This window comes from Nothobranchius furzeri, chromosome 15 (genome assembly GCF_043380555.1).
Source record: "Nothobranchius furzeri strain GRZ-AD chromosome 15, NfurGRZ-RIMD1, whole genome shotgun sequence".
NCBI lineage: Eukaryota > Metazoa > Chordata > Actinopteri > Cyprinodontiformes > Nothobranchiidae > Nothobranchius > Nothobranchius furzeri.
The window spans coordinates 45,646,613-45,663,991 of NC_091755.1; the positions used below are offsets into that span (position 1 = coordinate 45,646,613).

The following is a 17,379-nucleotide window of genomic DNA, read 5'->3' on the forward strand; positions in this document are numbered from 1 at the left end:
ACAAATGCAAAAGGACATAAAAACGTTTCTAGACATAAGTGATAAAAATATGTCTGTCAACAGAAAAACTGTCGTTTTTCGTTGGAAGGTGAATTTTCAATTATTATTATTATTATTATTATTATTATTATTATATAATGGTGTTCAGTAAGGGTGGACCAATATATCAGGCCGATTTTTGTTTATTTAATGGCATCAGCCAATATTTGTCTTTGATAAATTAAATTTAAATTGAGAGTTCTGATGTTATTAGTAACATTTTAGCAGGAAAATGAGGTGGAACACGACCCTAAAAATCAACCATCTCCTGTACCTGTATCGGTATCTGCAATAGAAAAAACAGTATCGGTCGACCGCTAGTGTCTAACACTGAATTAGTGGCAAAAATAATACCAATGGAAGGAGAAAAAATAGATTTGTTGATAATGTTGCACCACTATATTTTTTAGCACTAACCCTAATCCTAATCCGTACCCACAGTCCTGCTGCCTTTACTTCAGATTAGTTAACTTCCTGACTCAGATTTTTATTTATTTATCTGATAAATAAATTAATAAAAATCTGTTATTGATCTGATAAATAACAGATTTTTATTTTCTAAACCTAAAAAGAGTTTCATCGGTTTGTCTGGAAGACTGTAACAGATTTTCCAGAACTTTCTACCGTTTTCGCGGCTCTCCTGCTGTTTCACATCTGGTCACCGACACGTCTGCCTGCGTGTGATTGCGTGACTACGTCACTAATCCCCGCCCCTCTGTTTTGGTTCCGCTAGCAGCTTCTACTTTTAATATGTTGTGAAGCCAGAAGCGCCCATCTGAAGGATTCATTCACCTGGACGTGCTTTTACCTGGGAGGCGGAAACGCAAAGGGCACAAAGCGGAAGTTATGTTTGCAGCTGCCCGGCGTGACGCTCACCGGGAATAAACCTAACGGTAACCGAACATGGATCCTCCCGAGGGCCAGTCCGGTGAGGGAGCCCACGTGGAGCAGGATGCTACACCGACCCCAGTGGAGGTGGACGCCGCGGTGCTGCTGCTGGGAGCCGGGGTCACAGCCGCCACACACCCGCTGCTCTACGTCAAACTGCTAATCCAGGTTAGCCAAACTAGCGCATTAAAGATGGAGAGCATGCTGGTCTACTTCCGGTGTTCATTAAACGTCCATCAGAGATTTACTCAGCTGCATCACAGAGAATTATTAATGATTCATATTTTAGCTCTTTCTGAACGGCCTCCGTGCAGAGAAATAGCGTTCACATTCTACAGGACTGATGAGCTAACGGCTAGTTTTTGAATTATATTTCTACATTTTTGCTTTAACCTCAGATTAGTACTGATCTAAGCGTTAAAGCAGCAAACCCCGACGGTGGCACAGCAGGTAAGTGCTCGCCCATAATCGGAAGGTTGCCGGTTCGAGACCCGCTCAGTCTGCCGCTGTTGTGACACTTAACCCACCTAGCCTGCAGGTTCGGAGGGAACGTTGGGGCCAGGGCAGCTGTGGCTACAATGTAGCTCATCACCACCATGGTGTGAGTGGCTGTGTTGTAAAGCGCCTTGGGGGGTTCCAGGACTAGAAGGCGCTGTATCAAATACAGACCATTTACTTTTCAGGAATGATGTCATTTATTTGGGAAACCCTCAACAGTGAGTCTGACTCTGTGCTGTGATGGCGATGCATTAGCGCTGGGCGATACGACCTAAAACCAATATCATGATATATTGAGGATTTCACCTCGATAACGATAAGTGGACGAGAACTACAGGTAACAAAGCTGCTTTTGCGTGTATTATGTTGAGTCACATTTTTACGAGATTCAAGGTGGTTCAGCTTCTTAAGGGACATGAACGTTGCCAACCTGCACACATCTTTTCATTTTTTATGATCACATTTATTTACATGAGAAAATCGATCTCGATAAGAGTCAGAAATGTCGATAACGATACATTTTCGATTTATCACCCAGCCCTACGATGCACCTGCTTTTGTTTGTGGTGTTCCCGTAATTCTAACAAGCGTGTAAAACGTCTCCGAGTTCGGCGCCAGAGCGGCGCTTTTGTGAGAACAACCAACCAGGCAGCTCACCTTAGTAACGTAATCCAGGGATTACTTTTCCCAGGATCCACCTTTTTCATTTTCTTAATCCCTTTCCTCACATTTTATTATCACAATTTTTGCTTTCCCCATTTATATATTTTTTATTCATTTTTAATCCAATTTTTTAATTAAAAATTTTTGTGATTTTTTTCTAAAACATCGTTTCTTCTTCTTTAGTTAACAAATGCGTTGATTCTACCTTCAGATGTTCTCCATACAATACCAACTTTATTTATAAAGCACATTTAAAAACGGCATGGCAGCTGACCAAAACGCTATACAGAATAAAAAGAAAAAACACAACATAAAAACAAAACACGGTCAACAATAAAATACACAACAAAGCAGATAATCACGGTCAATAAAAAGACACACAGTAAAATAATAAAAGTCAGGTATTTAAAAATGCCTGGTCGTAAAAGTGAGCCTTAAGTAGCGACTTGAACCGGAGGAGGGATGGTGCCAGCCTCACTGAAAGAGGAGGAGCATTCCAGATTGTCGGAGCAGCGTAGACAAAAACACGCTGCCCCCGCGTTTTGTATTTCATTGTTGGAACGCGAAGCAGCAGGCAATCAGCAGATCTCAACGCCCGGTTTGGCACATAACGAGTCACAAGATCAGACCGGTAATCCGGAGCCAGACCGTTCAGGGCCTTAAATGATAAAATCAGGATTTTAAATAGGGATGCACCGATACGATACTGGTATCTGTATCGGCACCAATACCAATACCAGTATTGGTATCAGTGCAGATACCGATATGATACTGGTATCGGTAAAAGTTAACAGATACCAGGAACCGATACCAATGCAGTTGCTTGAAAATGGCTTCACTGTAACTTGTCATTTCTGTTCACCTAATTTTTGTGTGTTAGAAGTATCGGTAATCAGTATCGGCGAGTACTCAGATCCAAGTATCGGTATCATATCGGTTTGGAAAAAAGTGTTATCGTTCCATCTCTAATTTTAAACTTGACTCTGAAGTGTACGGGTAGCCAGTGGAGCTGCGCCAGTACAGGTGTGATATGATCTCTTCTACGGGTGTTTGTTAAACCTGGCTGCCGCGTTCTGTACGACCTGAAGCCTGTTAAGAGCGGGGCAGGTAAACCAGTTAAAATGGAATTTGCGTAATCTAGACGGGAAATGATAAAAGCATGAATTACGGATTCCAGGTGCGCTCATTTCAGGATCGGTTTTAAGCGACGTAATCTGCGCAGCTGGTAAAAACACGATCTGACCACTGCGTTAATCTGAGGGCCCATGGAAAAGTGTGTATCCAGTTTCACCCCCAGGTTGGTAACACACTGCTTGAGGTCATATGGGAGAAGGTCCAAATCAGAAGATAAGTGTGTGGTTTTGTTAGGGGTCATGAGGAGTGCCTCAGACTTAGACCAGGCTAAAGACCAAAGGTGACAGATCATCTGCTGCTGTGGCCCCCAGACTCTGGACCTCTCTCCCCCTGAGCCTGAGATCAGTGGACTCAGTGGTCTCCTTTAAAAAGTAGCTGAAGACTCACTTGTTCAAGCTGGCTTTTGTATGACCTTCTTCACCTCTCTCTCTTTATTCTGCTCTCCCCACCTATTCCACCTTCCTCAGGATCCACTGATTTCCCTCTTTCCTGTTCACTCTCTCTCTTTCTTAACATTTTTAATCACAATTGTCTATTTTTTGCTCATTTTAAATATATTTTAAACATTTTCGAAATGCTTTTTTATATTTTTACAATTTTTATATTTTTTGTTTTTGTTTTTGTGAAGCGCCTCGTGATTTTTATCTTGAGAGGCGCTATAGAAATGATATTTTCTTCTTCTTCTTTTTCTAGAATAATAATTGTTGGCAAGCCAAACCCTCACTGCAGCCAAACATTGGTCCAGAAGAGAGGGGGAGCCTGGTTTGTTCAAAGCCAGGTAGATCTGGCAATCATCTGCATAGATATGATAGCCCAGGCCATATTTCCTCAGATGAAACCCAGGGGGAGGATGTAAATTGAAAACAGGAGAGGCCCAAACACCGATCCCTGCGGGACTCCCCATGGAAGTGGAAGGAATGTAAAGGAACAATTACCCAACTGAACCTCGAACACTCCTTTGATCATTTGAGTAGAATGAGACGAGAGGATTTTTAATTGTCGCCTCTCTAGATAAAAATCTGAATAAAACATTTTTTTAAAATGGGAGAAAATAGTTTTTCATGTTTAATGGAATGATGTCATTTCTGCTGCTAATATTACTGTATTGTGATGAATGTGCTGAGCCTGGATCCCGATACGCTAAAATGGGTTTTTAATCTGGATCCAAAGTTCCACCGGAGCAGGATTAGAATCGTGTTGAATATAAATTCACGTGCTTACGGAGGAACGAGGATCCAAACATATGTAGTTATTAGTGAAACCCGCTAAATTCAGTAAATCTAAGGAACGTTTTATCGCCGGTTTTTAGAATGTAAAGAGTTAAACTGGAAAATGAAGGTAATTCCCTGATGTCTCCAGGTGGGACACGAACCTCTTCCTCCGACCGTGGGAACCACGATGTTTGGACGGCGAGTCCTTTACCTGCCGGGTTTCTTCACCTACGGTGAGTAAATCGGTTTCAAACACGCCTGATCCTGTTGTCCACTCCCGCTGGTCCTAAAGTGGAGGTCTGGGCCCTCTCTGGTTCCTCCAGCACCAAATGTCAGGTCTTAGGAGGTCTGAGGTGGTCTGTGTTTCCATGATGAAAACGTCAGCTGACAGGAAGTGGATCTGTTTGTTTTTAGTGCATCACATCGTGAGAGTGGACGGGAGGACGGGACTCTTCCGCGGCCTCTCACCTCGGATTGTCTCCAGCATCATCTCCACCGTGGTCCGGGGAAAAGTCAAGCAGGTAAGGAAAGATTCCGACCCGATGAGATGATCTGGAACGTAACTCCAGGCTCGGCGTTCCCAGGACCCATGCCATGTGTGAGGTGGTGTTCCTGAGTGATGGTGGGATGGAGGAGAGATGGGGCAGGCGTTGGTCTGGTCTGTGGTGGAGGAGAAGGAGCTGAACCAAAAAGCAAAGTTCTGGATTTAGTGGTTCATCCAGACCTTCATCTGGTCATGAGACCTGGATCAGGACGGGAAAAAGCAGATCCTGGATACAAGCAGCTGAAGGGATCTCCCGCTGTAGGGTGGACAGGCTCAGCCTTGAAGATCAGAGAGGAGCCCCATCATCCAGGAGGAGATCAGAGTAGAGCTGCTGCTGCTGCTCCTCAGCAAAGGAGTCAGACATTGGAGCAGGACACCTCCTTCTGGAGCGGAGACCTGGATGGAGGAATCATAAATCTTCTCTGGTCCGGGAACATCTTAGGATCTTTCAGGAGGAGCTGGAGAAATGGATGAATGTTGTTTGTTCCTAACTGGAATGCTTTTAAACATCATGGAAAAGAAATGTTCCAAGACTTTCACACTGGGATGTTTCCCGTTAGCTCTGAGCGGGACACCAGCGTTCCGGATCCCGATCAACCCATCTTCAGACTTCCTGATGGTCTTATCCCATTTAATCCAGATGTTTGATGCATTCCGTTATGGAAACATGATGACTGTTGGAAAGGGGCCCTGAGATTAAAAACAAACATATTTTAATAAAAATGTCGATTTTAAATCTGAGATTTTTGTCTCCAGGTGGAGCTTCAGTCCAAGAAAGCCGATCAGCAGAATTCCCTCAGGAGAGTCTTCAGAGAGGTGAGAGGTCAGCGGCGGCACGGGAAAAACGTTCTTATTGAGCATCTCGTTGGATTAATGAGGCTGTTTTACTAATCTGGATTAAAGATCGGTCTGGGATTGTCTCTAATCTGTTTTATCAGACCTCACATGAGATGATCATCCAGTGCCTGTCCAGACTCGTCACCCATCCGTTCCACGGTACGTCCTCACGTTCCAGGGAAGACATAACCAGTAGAAACGTCAGCTGATCCATTTTGAGGAATTTTTCAAATCGAGTCTTTTTCCCGCTGTGAAGCCGAATCCAGGCGCGGTTAATCTCTGAGTGACGCGTCTGGTTTGTTTCAGTCATGTCGGTGCGCTGCATGGCCCAGTTCGTCGGCAGGGAGACCAAATATGGGTAAGAGTTTACTACTGAAGGGTTGGGATTAGTTACTTTCTGTCTGACCCGGTGGCCTCCTGATCAGCCTCTGTTCAGAGAAATAGGGTTCATGTTCTTCACGACTGATGAGCTAACAGCTAGGTTGAGCTAAGACCAAAGTGTGTTTCTGTCATCCAAAAACAACTCCAGCCTCCTGGATTTCACTAAAGTTCAAAATTATGTTATCTGGAAATCTTTTTATTGTTGTACATGGCACGGAATTCTGCAGCTACCCCCATGGAATTCTGTAGCTACCTCCGTGGAATTCTGTAGCTACCTCCGTGGAATTCTGTAGCTACCTCCGTGGAATTCTGTAGCTACCTCCATGGAATTCTGTAGCTACCTCCGTGGAATTCTGTAGCTACCTCCATGGAATTTTGTAGCTACCTCCATGGAATTCTGTAGCTACTTCCATGGAATCATGTAGTTACCTCCATGGAATTCTGCAGCTACTTCCATGGAATTCTGTTATTTACAGTCTAACCTGACCAGCAGCAGCTTAGCTCCACCCTTGACCCTGTGACCTTGTCGCTGTGAGGATACAGCGCCCCCTAGCCCTAACCCAGAGCATCACTCAAGTTTTTAACAATCAGATAATTAATTACAGCTAAAAATTAAATTCTAACAAAAAGCATGAAGATGGAAATTAAACTGGAACAAGCCATTTTTTTCTTGTTTGCATTCCGACCCGTTGGGTTATGTTGCCATGACGACAGTGACCCTCCCATCATTCAATTAGTTCTAGTTTTAGTCAGATTTATTTATTGTAGATGTTTTTTTTCCCTTTCCAGCGGCGTGTTCAGCTGCTTCTTCAAGATCTTTAAGGAGGAAGGAGTGACTGGATTTTATGTGTAAGTCGGACTCCATCAGAACCACATCGTGTCTCCGGCCCGCTCTGGTCTGACCTGCACGTTTGCTTTTAGCGGATTCATTCCTCACGTTCTGGGAGAAGTCCTCTTCCTGTGGTGCTGCAACGTCCTGGCTCACTTCATCAACACCTACGCTGTCGACGAAGGCGTAAGTCGGACCTGCTTTTACTAGAAAATCACATCAAAGCTCCTAAAGTTCTAAACAGCGTGTGAAAACCCGTTTACGGAGGGTCTGACCTAAAAGTGTTCTGGTTCCAGTTCAGCCAGGCGTCGGCAGTGAGAAGCTACACCAAGTTCGTGATGGGCGTAAGTTCCCGTCAGACTAGCACGTGAACGCTTCGTCTGCCGTCGCTAACGCCGAGTGTTTCTGTTCTGCAGATCGCCGTGAGCGTTCTCACGTATCCGTTCACGCTGGTTGCTGACGTCATGGCCGTCAACGACTGTGGGTGAGTTAACGAGGCCCGGTTTGGTGTATTTATTTATAACTATTAAGAAATGGAAAACGCAAATTCAGATTAATTTATTTGTGTTAAATATAAATGTTGGAAAGTGACATTATTTCATTATTAAACCACAAATGGTTTAATTCATTCTTTTCTGTTGAAACAAAAATTGACCAAAAAGAATAAAAATGACCAGATTAAACTTTTAAGGTTTCTCCTCAATAAACAGGATTATAATCAGACTTTTTAAAATAGAATTTCTTCCCTTTAATCCATAAAAATCTGGAGTTCCGACCATCGACATATAAAAATTGGACAATGGGTTTCCATAGGGCTCCAATAACGTTTTTGAAGATAAATGGGAGGTGGCCACCACCGCCATCTTGACCGTGTCACAGGTTCCGTCAAGCCCAGACAATTCCATAAAAGGGAAGAGAGGTGGAGCTGAGGGTGGGGCTGTAAGGCTGGGATCAACTGATGACACCCGGTCGAACTAGCTACAAGCTAACCTGAAGCTAACCCAAAGCTAACGCAGAGGTGGAAGCTAAGCTAACGGAGGTAGCAACCTAGCTACAACCGGAGTTAACTGTGCACAACACCAGAGCTTCTGAGTCAGAGATACGCCGGGCTGACCGCTGGGTAGAACCGGGTGGAACACAGAGGTCTCCGAGAGCTCCACAAGCCGATAGTGGGAACCCAGCTCCACCAACATGTTATATTTCAACCCATTTTCTAAAGTGCAGCATTATGTTAAATGCACTGGGTTTTACCCTATTACATTTAAATGTCATGGTTAAACAGTACATGTTAAAATCTAAGCTCAGCTCGGCAGTGACCTAAAATACATAAATATAATTTTACTTACCAAAAAAAATGAAGTAGAGACTCCTTGGATGCTCTATTAGTGCAATTAATGCCACAGCAAGTCATTTTGTCCAACAATTGCACAAATAATATCCAAACAAGAATACACACACACAGACACTCAAAATCCTGGAACAGTTTCCAGGCCAGACCGAGGCTCTACTGAGGCCTTTCCATGGAGCTAGCTCTGTGGTCACGTGGGTCTGATGCTCATTAATTATACAGAATTTTAGGCTTTTAATACACTTAAACAGAAGAGTGAGAAAAACATTCACCCCCCTCAGAGTTGTCATGAGTGTAAACTAGATCATTTAAACCTAAAACATGTTCTGGTACCAGGCTGTAAACATGTTTATTTCTGCTGTGAAATTGGTATTTTTAACATGGGAGTCAATGAGGATTTGCTCGCTTCTGACACCAGCCCCCAGTGGATGAGAGTGGAACTGCAATTTATGGGACTTACGCGTTGGACTCATTTTTTCACCCGCATTGTGGGGGCTTGGTTCCGACTTTTTTTTTTCTCCAAAACTTTTTTGAACAAGGTGATAAGTATACAAACAAATTGCATACAAAATTGAACAAAGAAGATGAAACATATGCCAGGGGGTGCACTACAGAAATGTTACACACATCCAAATAAATTATAGGTGGTGCAAATAGTTATAGTTTTTAAAGCTTTTTTGTTTAGTAATCAATTTTATGTAAGATGGAGTGTCACTATAATAGTGCTTGAAATGAGGTTTTTGGTTACTATACTTGCATTTGTGGAGATAGAATTTGCTAGAATAATTAACAAAGTCTACACCTTCCTTTCTGTGCTTGCGACAAAAACAAAATACAACATTTTCCCATTTTAAAATGAAGTCCTTGCAGAGCTGTCCGATAATAAATCTGCTAAAGTCTTTCCAAACCGTTGTAGCATGTGAACAGATCCAGAAGAGGTGCTGAACCGTCGCAGGGTGGCTTCCACAAAAACAGCCGTTCACATCAATGTCCCTCTTAAACTTTGTCATATAGTGATTAGCTGGGTAACACTTATGAAGTATTCTGAATGAAACTTCTTTGACCTTATTTGTCACAAAATACTTATTAGGAATGGACCGTACTCTTTCCCAACTGATGTCAGTGACAAAGGAATTCCAATAAAAAAATCACATGTGGAACAGATAAGGATTCTCTCTGAAATAAAGCACGAATATTCCTATTACTGTTTTAATGCTCGATAAGACAAACTTTTCCTACGTATGTGTTCACAGGGTCGGGAGGAGAAATAGGTGGTACAACAGGTAGAACACCTTTAAAAAGCATTCTGACACCCATAGGTGTTGCAGCAAACAGTACGGCGTATTCTTTGGGAGTTGCCGGAAATTTATATGTGTTTAGGAGTTCTGTGTAAGACATAAGCTGTCCATTAGTGTTATACGACTGATTCACAAAAACGATCTGTTTCTCAACCCAATTAGAGAAAAACAATGACTTATTTTTATGTTCCTGTTATTCCAGATCAAGTACGTATGGGGAGTAAAATTACGTTTATAGATCAGTGACCAGGCTAACAGAACTTGTTTGTGAAACATTGAAAGTTTTTCTGGAAGCTTTCCTACATTGTAGTCACAACCCAGGATAAAAGTTAGACCACCAAGTTTAGAGACGATATAGTCAGGAATAAAATTCCAAATGGAGACAGGATTTTTAAGAAAATGTTTTGCCCAGTTAATTTTAAACGTGTTGTTTAAGGTAGTGAAGTCCAAGATATTGAGTCCTCCATGTTGATAGTCGTTCATTATTACACTCTTTCTAATATAATGTGTTTTGTTTTTCCACAAGAAGTTGAAGAGCATTCGGTCAATCTCCCCACAAGTTCTGTTGTCCACATGCAGAGATACGGCAGCGTAAGTCAGGCGAGACAAACCTTCTGCTTTGGAGAGCAACACTCGTCCTCTTAAACTTAAATCTCTCTGTAACCACTGATTTAACTTAGATTGGGTTTTTTTAATTATTGGAGAGAAATTAGAGGTAATTCTGGGTTTTGATCTTTACAGATAATCAAGCCTAAATATGTTACTTCGTGTTGAACAGCTATATTACAAATACTATGATCATTACAATTGTTGATAGGTAATAACTGACATTTGTTTAAATTTAAAATGAATCCAGAAGCTTTTGAGAAGTCATCTAAAATTTTCAGGGCAATTGACACCTGATTAACATTTTTAAGAAAAATGGTGGTATCATCTGCCAGTTGGCTGATGACAGCCTCTCTGTCTGCTATGTTTATACCTTTCATAGGACTATTAGCAATATAAGAGGTGAGAATTTGGGTACAAAGTAGAAAAAGATAAGGGCTGATGAGGCACCCTTGGCGTACACCTCGTTTCAGGCAAAAACGAGATGTGGTGCCATTTTTCATTCTGATAGAGCTATTTGCGCCAGAGTATAAAGTTTTGATGGCGTTGCAGAAGAAATCACCTAAGCCAAATTTCCTGAGTGAGAGAAATATAAATTCATGCTCAATAGAGTCAAAAGCTTTGTAGAAGTCAAGGAAAAGGATAAATGAATCATCAAGGATTAGGTCAGAGTAGTCCAGGATATCTAAGACGAGTCTAATATTATTGGAGATGTGCCTTTTTGCCATAAATCCCGATTGTGTCTCATCTATAACATCATCCGAAACATCTTTAATTCTCCTGGCCAGCAATAGAGCTAGAATTTTATAATCATTATTTAGGAGGCTTGGTTCCGACTTGTAAATGAAAGGTTGACCATGGGACACGGGGACTCTGGCGCGCTCTGGTGTTCAGAGGTGGTACTGCAACAACAGGACTAATTGTCCAGCCGCTGGGATGTTGGTTCGCTGCTGACACACTCCAGCACCACGTTCAGAGACAACTCGTACAGGATAAGGACTCGTTTCTACTAATAAGTTTATTTTATAGCAGTTTTTAACCGTCGGAACATCTTCTGGGCTCAGAATCAGCTGCTTGACTTGTCAAGTCTGCTATTTTTCACAGTCCCAGCCTCTTTAGAGCAACGGTGCCCTCTAGTGGCTGGTAGATGTAAACATAAACAGTGTCGTGTCCGACAGAATAAAAACGTGATTATTTATCTTTTTAGTTACAGCTTTAAAAGGATAAACTACATTAATTCTGCACACCTCAACGCCCCGCGGAGGTATAAATTTTTCAAAATAAAGCTTTCGATTTAAACGTTTCATATTCTAACTTTAAATCCAAGTTCTTTCACATATAAATTCGACAATCATCTCTTAATTCTGGGATTTAATCTGACTTCTACCCCACCAGATCAGTTTGTTTGAGAACTTTATTTTGGAATGAGCTTTTTCCTCTGCCAGGACTTCTAATTGGAATCTGGGCTCTGATTGGTTGTGTTGTTTTCAGTCTGGCTGCAGGTCTTCCTCCTCGATCTCCCATCTTTAAATCCTGGCTCCACTGCTGGAATCATCTAAGTCAGAAGGTGCTCAGATGTCCTAATCTGTACAGATAATCTCTAAGCGACGTTAGTTTCAGGCTTCTCTCTCTCCCAAACTTCCTGCAGGGCCAGCTCTTCCGAGGATCCAGCTTCTTTTTCCGCCGCATGCCCCTGACCTCAGCATCCTCCATCGAGCCGCTGTGAGTTCTTCCTCCTCCAGCTCCTCGGATGACGTCACGTCTTCGTTCTTTTGTGGCCATCCAGATGCAGCAGGAGCAGCGGCGCCATTCCTGGAGCGCTGAGAGAGACAATTCGGTTGGGAATGAGCTGAATCCTTTAAGCTGTGGGACAGGTTTTGGATTCTTCGTCATCACCGCAGCAGATGAGGCTCGGTGCCACGAACAAACCAGACGATTTTTACGTTTGTGTTTTCTTTTTGTATTAAAAATCCATGAAAATATTCCGATATTTTCCGCAGCAGGAATGATTAAACCACAAATAAAAACACAAAGACCTCTGAAATATTTACACAATCCAATGAGATTATTTATTCTACCATAGAGATTTACAGCAGTGAGACCAGAGTGGATTATTTGTCCTCAGAGGACGGCAGGATGATTTTGTTTGTGTCGTAGTAGTTTTCCCCGATGAGCGGAACGCCTTCCTTTTCTCGGAGCAGGATCAGCTGCTCGGCTTCCCTCCTGGCCCAGGAACGCATTCTGGAAACCACAGAAGAGGAAAGACAATAAAAATCTGCCTGCATCACAGAAAAGGCTGGAAGGATTTAAAATGAGGTGAAAGCCGCCGGGACAGAGTCCATGTTTGGAAGTTTTTCTACCGTCTGACATGCCGGCTCTGCTCAGACGCAGGAGGAACCTAAACAACAACACACTGATGTTTGGGACGGAAGCGTTTCCTGTCGTTGGAATCCCACCAGCTGAATCCGTCCGTCAGCTCGGCTCACAAATCCCAACTCTGCCTATGAAGTTAGTGAAACGATTCTGCGGAGAAGAAACTAAACTCCTCCTGAAGGACTCATCGGGCGTTCTCATCTAGGACATCTCAGCTGATGACAAACTCACGGGAACGTTTAGTTAAAGCCGGACTGAAGTCAAAACGAACGGAAAACCCATCAGACGTCTCCAGCAGCCAGCTTTTAAATGTTCCCGTTCACGTTTCAGCAGGAACGTTCTCATGGAGGAGGAGGACTCACCCGGCTTCTGGTAAATAGTGAAGGTACGTTCCTCCGATAACGAGAGCCACCGAGACACCGAAGAAGAAGCCGACCTTCATGTTCCACTCATCCTCCACCGGGTCGTCGGAGAAGCCATGATATTCAGGATTCTGACAAAAACACAAAGAAATTCCAGGTTTTAGAGGTCTGCTCACAAATGCAACATCCCAGTAGAGATGCACCGGTTCTGGCCCAAAGGGCAGACACGTCCCCACTCGCGTTAGTTATCCCTAGTGAACAGGAACGATGAATGCCAGCACACAGAAAGTAATCCTGAGGGATCAGACAGCGGTTCCTAACAACGTGTGTCCGACTCAAACAGAACTGTTCTGGTCCGAAAACGCTTCTGTAAAGCACGTCTCTGGACCCGGATCCAGCCCGGTGGCTTCCGGCTGCAATCCGTCACATCTGGGTCTGATCTGATGGATCCATCCAGCCGGAAGATTTGGGGGCAGCAGTAGCTCAACAGCTAGAGCGGGTTGTCCGGTAATCGGAAGGTTGCAGGTTCGATCCCAGCTCCAATCAGAGAATTCTGCTGTTGTGTCCTTGGGCAAGGGACCGGTGGCGCCTGTGCTCGGCAGCCTCGCCTCTGTCAGTGCGCCCTAGGGCAGCTGTAGCTACATCGTAGCTCATCCCCACCAGTGTGTGAATGGATGAATGATACACTGTAGTGTAAAGCGCTTTGGGATCCTTACTCTGAGAGGCGCGGGTCATTTATCATTTAGAAGACAAAGGCTGGTTTCAGCATGCAGAGCTTCGTCATGACAACGGAGGAAAAGAAGAAAGGGAAATTGTAGATTTAATGTAATTTTCAAGAATATTTTAATGAATTTATGATGCAAAACAAAACCTGACTTTCGGGTTCGGGTGTTTTTAAGCTAAATTTGAGAAACTAATGAGATCTGTAGTTCTGCTACTGGTGAAAGGAAAAAGAGAAACTAAACATCAGCTGAGTTTGTTTGGGTTTATTAGAACTGGAACCTCCGGATTAACAGGGATTAAGAACAAGACAAAAATAAGTTACTTTAAATGTATTTAAAATGTCTCATTTTAACCCAGATTAGGGTTTCATACGTGTCTGATTTTTGTTTCATCAGTAAAATTATTTTAATCTCAATGGGGCGAAACTAAGTGACGCGAATGTGCGGCTGAGAACTCCAGCCACCCGCTGACTGTAAACAAACCTCTGCTAACCGGTTAGATAGCACCTCACCTGTCCGGTAAACAGGTGTTTATGTTTGTCAAATAAACAATAATCACTTCATGAGCACCGCCTTCACGCTGTTGTCCAACACAACCCAGGAGAAGAGCTCACCTTGACGTACGGGCTGACCTCACCGTGGTCCGAACTCTCCTCGCGGCGGTGCAGCTCGGTCACCGCCGCCGAACCGGTGGCGCTGCTCGGTTTGGTCTGGGACACGAACCGGGCCGGTGGAGCGGAGAGGGTTCGGGGCAAAGCGAGCCCGAACCGCGAGAACCGAGACAACATTTCTCCTTTCCAGAGGATACTGCTGGTCCGGAACCGGAAACAGATCTACTTCTTCACGCCGCAGCGTTGGCTGTCAAAGGGAGGGCCCACTACCGCCTCCTGGTGGTCATCAGAGGCATCACACCATGCGTCAAAACAAGACTGAAAGGAAAAACTTGAGAATGTTCTGAAATAATTCAGGAAAATTATTAATCAAAACACCATTTGTTAGTTTTAGTGTTTAAACTCTTTACTAAGTGATGTTCCACTGATAAATACTACAAATAAATCATGAGTCCTATTATTGAACAGGTGTGTGCATCAGTCCGACCCTGTTCCAGCGAAGCCTTTCATGGAGTTCAGTTTAATACAGATGTGCTTTAGTCAACACGCTTTATCCTGCAATAGCAACACACAACTTTATAGAATCTGAAGCTTTTTTAAAAAAAAAAAACTAAACCAACTTTATTCACTTGCATCGTTTATTTGTGTTCAATATACAACCAGTAACATCGTTGTTTAAAAGTTCATCTTTGTGCACATTTATGATTTCATGAGACATCATGTTTGAACAAAAGCACAGATCTCCAGCCAGCTCCAGTTCATGTGTTCACCTCCACAACCAGACTTTGTTTTCATGTACGGCTGAGGAGTCAGGCGCCAGCTGCAGCTTCGCTTCAACACCTTCATCGTAAAAGCGTCTCTTTAGATTAGTGATGATCTGAGTTTAAGGCTAAAATTATTCTGTGGAACAAACTCAGACGATGTTTCTGCTGGTCCCGCCCGTCCAGCAGAATAAAACGTGTCGAACACGACCGCCGCAGGGACGTCTGCCCAAAACAAAGCCACGTAAAACTTCTACTGTAAAAAGCAGCGCCTCCACAGAACCGTTTTGATCTTAAAATACAAAAAAAAGGGAAATATTAAAAATCACAGGACACGATCATCCATGTGTTCTGACTGAGTTTAGATACAGAACCAGAGCAGAACCTCTCAGTGACCTGCAGAGGTGCTCCAGCATCACTACCTGGTGAAAGTTATTAAAGAGCAGCCCGACCCGGTTTAGTCGGGATCAGGCGGGAGGAACAGCTTCCTGCTCCGACCCGGCCCATAAGACTAGATCCGATCAGAACAGAACCAACAGCGACGACTGAAAACTTCAGATTCAAACTTATCTGATGTCACCAACAACACCTGGAACGGAGCGCCGGGACACCTGGATGAGGAGTTCTGAGGCGCTTTAATGACTGCAAACCTACCAGAACCGCTCCTTCGGCCGACCAGTGGGGGTTCAGACATGTTTGCATTTCTAAACAAACAAAAACAGAAACAAATTTAAAAAGTTTTTAAACAGAAAACCCGTCGGGTTTAGTTGGTCCGGAGGCTCGGACCGTTTTCGGTCGTTTAGCGTCTCTCAGCAGAGTCGACGGAGCTAATCAGCTGACCGTAGTAAACAACAACGGTCACAATCAAAGTAAACAACTAAACAAATCAACTACAACAATGCATAAAGTAGAGGCTAACGGGTACATCCTTATTGCACAAACCCAGAAACACACACACACACACACACACACACCACCGGGGGCGGCTGAAGCGCCGGAGCACCCGGCTGATTAAAAGATGGAAGGCAGAAAAAGACACGTTGATTATTTTGGCTCATCAGCTTAAAGCAGAAACAAGTCAGAAAAGAAAGCATGAGAAGTTTCGACAGAGCTGCTCAGACCCGGCGTTCCTAAAGACGGACGCAGCCGCCGCGCGTTGCAGCGACAGCTGTGGCTGATGCACGAGCTCGAGCTAAACGCCTGAAGGACCTCGACGGTGGGATCCACGATCCAGGTTGGTTCTCCGGGACCGAGAAGTTGTGCTCGTCAATATAAAAACATAAAAACGTAATTCAAGAGATGAAAAAGATGCAGAAGAAGAAGAACCAACTAGTTAGTGTGTTACTAACCCGTCAGGCACAGAGATCATGTAAAAGCACATCTGCAGCACCACTCCCCCCCTCTAGGGGCAGGAGAGCACGATAAAGCCCCATCAGAACGTCTCTGGTCCAAATACGGTCGGATTTCCCTCTAGAAGAGCTGAAGATGTCAAAAACTAAAGTTACTGCCGCAGATGTCTTCCTGAACGGCCTCAGCTCAGAGAAATAGAGTTCATGTCTCTTAGGACTGATGAGCTAACAGCTAGCGGTGCAGCCAAAAACAAACGGCATCAGCATCCTCCAGAAACGCTTCACATCTTTATCTGTTTCCCATCCCAGAAGGAATGTTCAGGACTTCCTGCCAGGCGTGACCCCCAGATGACCCGGAAGTGCTAAACGAACCTGCTGCAGCTGCGTAGCTCGTTGTAGCCGTTGGCTCGTGACTCAATTTCTCTGAACCGAGGCCATTCAGGAAGCCAAGAACAAGATGGGAATGATTTGTGACGTTCACACAGGCTGAGTGGAGTCTCCCTTTAAGGCTTCGGCACACCTGCTGAGAGAGCGCCAGCGGCTACGCCCGCCCCGTCGAGGGTCCGGAGACCCCGGCGGAACTTCGGAGACGCACATCAACAGCAGCCATGAGATTCATTACCCACAACCTGGCCAGGTTCTGCTGGAGATGTAAAAGCAGACTCCTGAACCCTCCTCCTGGGTTTCCGGACACGAAACCAAAACATAAACAAAGATCAGAGAAAGGCCGAATGCACCGACAAGACTCCGCGGTCCTTCAGAATCCAGGCAAGCCGAGTGAGCTTCAGCTGTCACAATTTAAACTTCATGCGTCTGCAGCAGCGGCGGCGGCAGCAGCAGCAGGAGCGGCAGCAGCAGCAGCAGCAGCAGGAGCGACAGCAGCAGCAGCAGCAGCAGCAGCAGCAGGAGCGGCAGCAGCAGCAGG

General features: G+C 44.2%; 2 protein-coding genes across 2 annotated transcripts; one reads left to right on the plus strand and one right to left on the minus strand.

The window, feature by feature from the left end:
* Nucleotides 1-720: 720 nt before the first annotated feature.
* LOC107391360 (mitochondrial carrier homolog 1) lies at nucleotides 721-12,258 on the plus strand. The gene is made up of 12 exons (XM_015968641.3): nucleotides 721-1,095; nucleotides 4,582-4,666; nucleotides 4,848-4,954; nucleotides 5,734-5,793; nucleotides 5,916-5,973; nucleotides 6,121-6,172; nucleotides 6,985-7,044; nucleotides 7,117-7,210; nucleotides 7,321-7,368; nucleotides 7,441-7,508; nucleotides 11,768-11,843; nucleotides 11,925-12,258. Exons 1-12 carry the CDS (start codon nucleotides 943-945, stop codon nucleotides 12,000-12,002), a joined length of 939 nt encoding a protein of 312 aa, XP_015824127.3. The 5' UTR covers nucleotides 721-942; the 3' UTR covers nucleotides 12,003-12,258.
* A 62-nt stretch (nucleotides 12,259-12,320) lies between these two features.
* On the minus strand, nucleotides 12,321-14,689 carry ndufb11 (NADH:ubiquinone oxidoreductase subunit B11). The gene is made up of 3 exons (XM_015968642.3): nucleotides 14,348-14,689; nucleotides 13,012-13,142; nucleotides 12,321-12,517 (listed from the first exon to the last, which is right to left on the minus strand). The coding sequence occupies exons 1-3, from the start codon at nucleotides 14,519-14,521 to the stop codon at nucleotides 12,388-12,390; spliced, it is 435 nt and encodes a 144-aa protein (XP_015824128.1). The 5' UTR covers nucleotides 14,522-14,689; the 3' UTR covers nucleotides 12,321-12,387.
* Nucleotides 14,690-17,379: the final 2,690 nt, after the last annotated feature.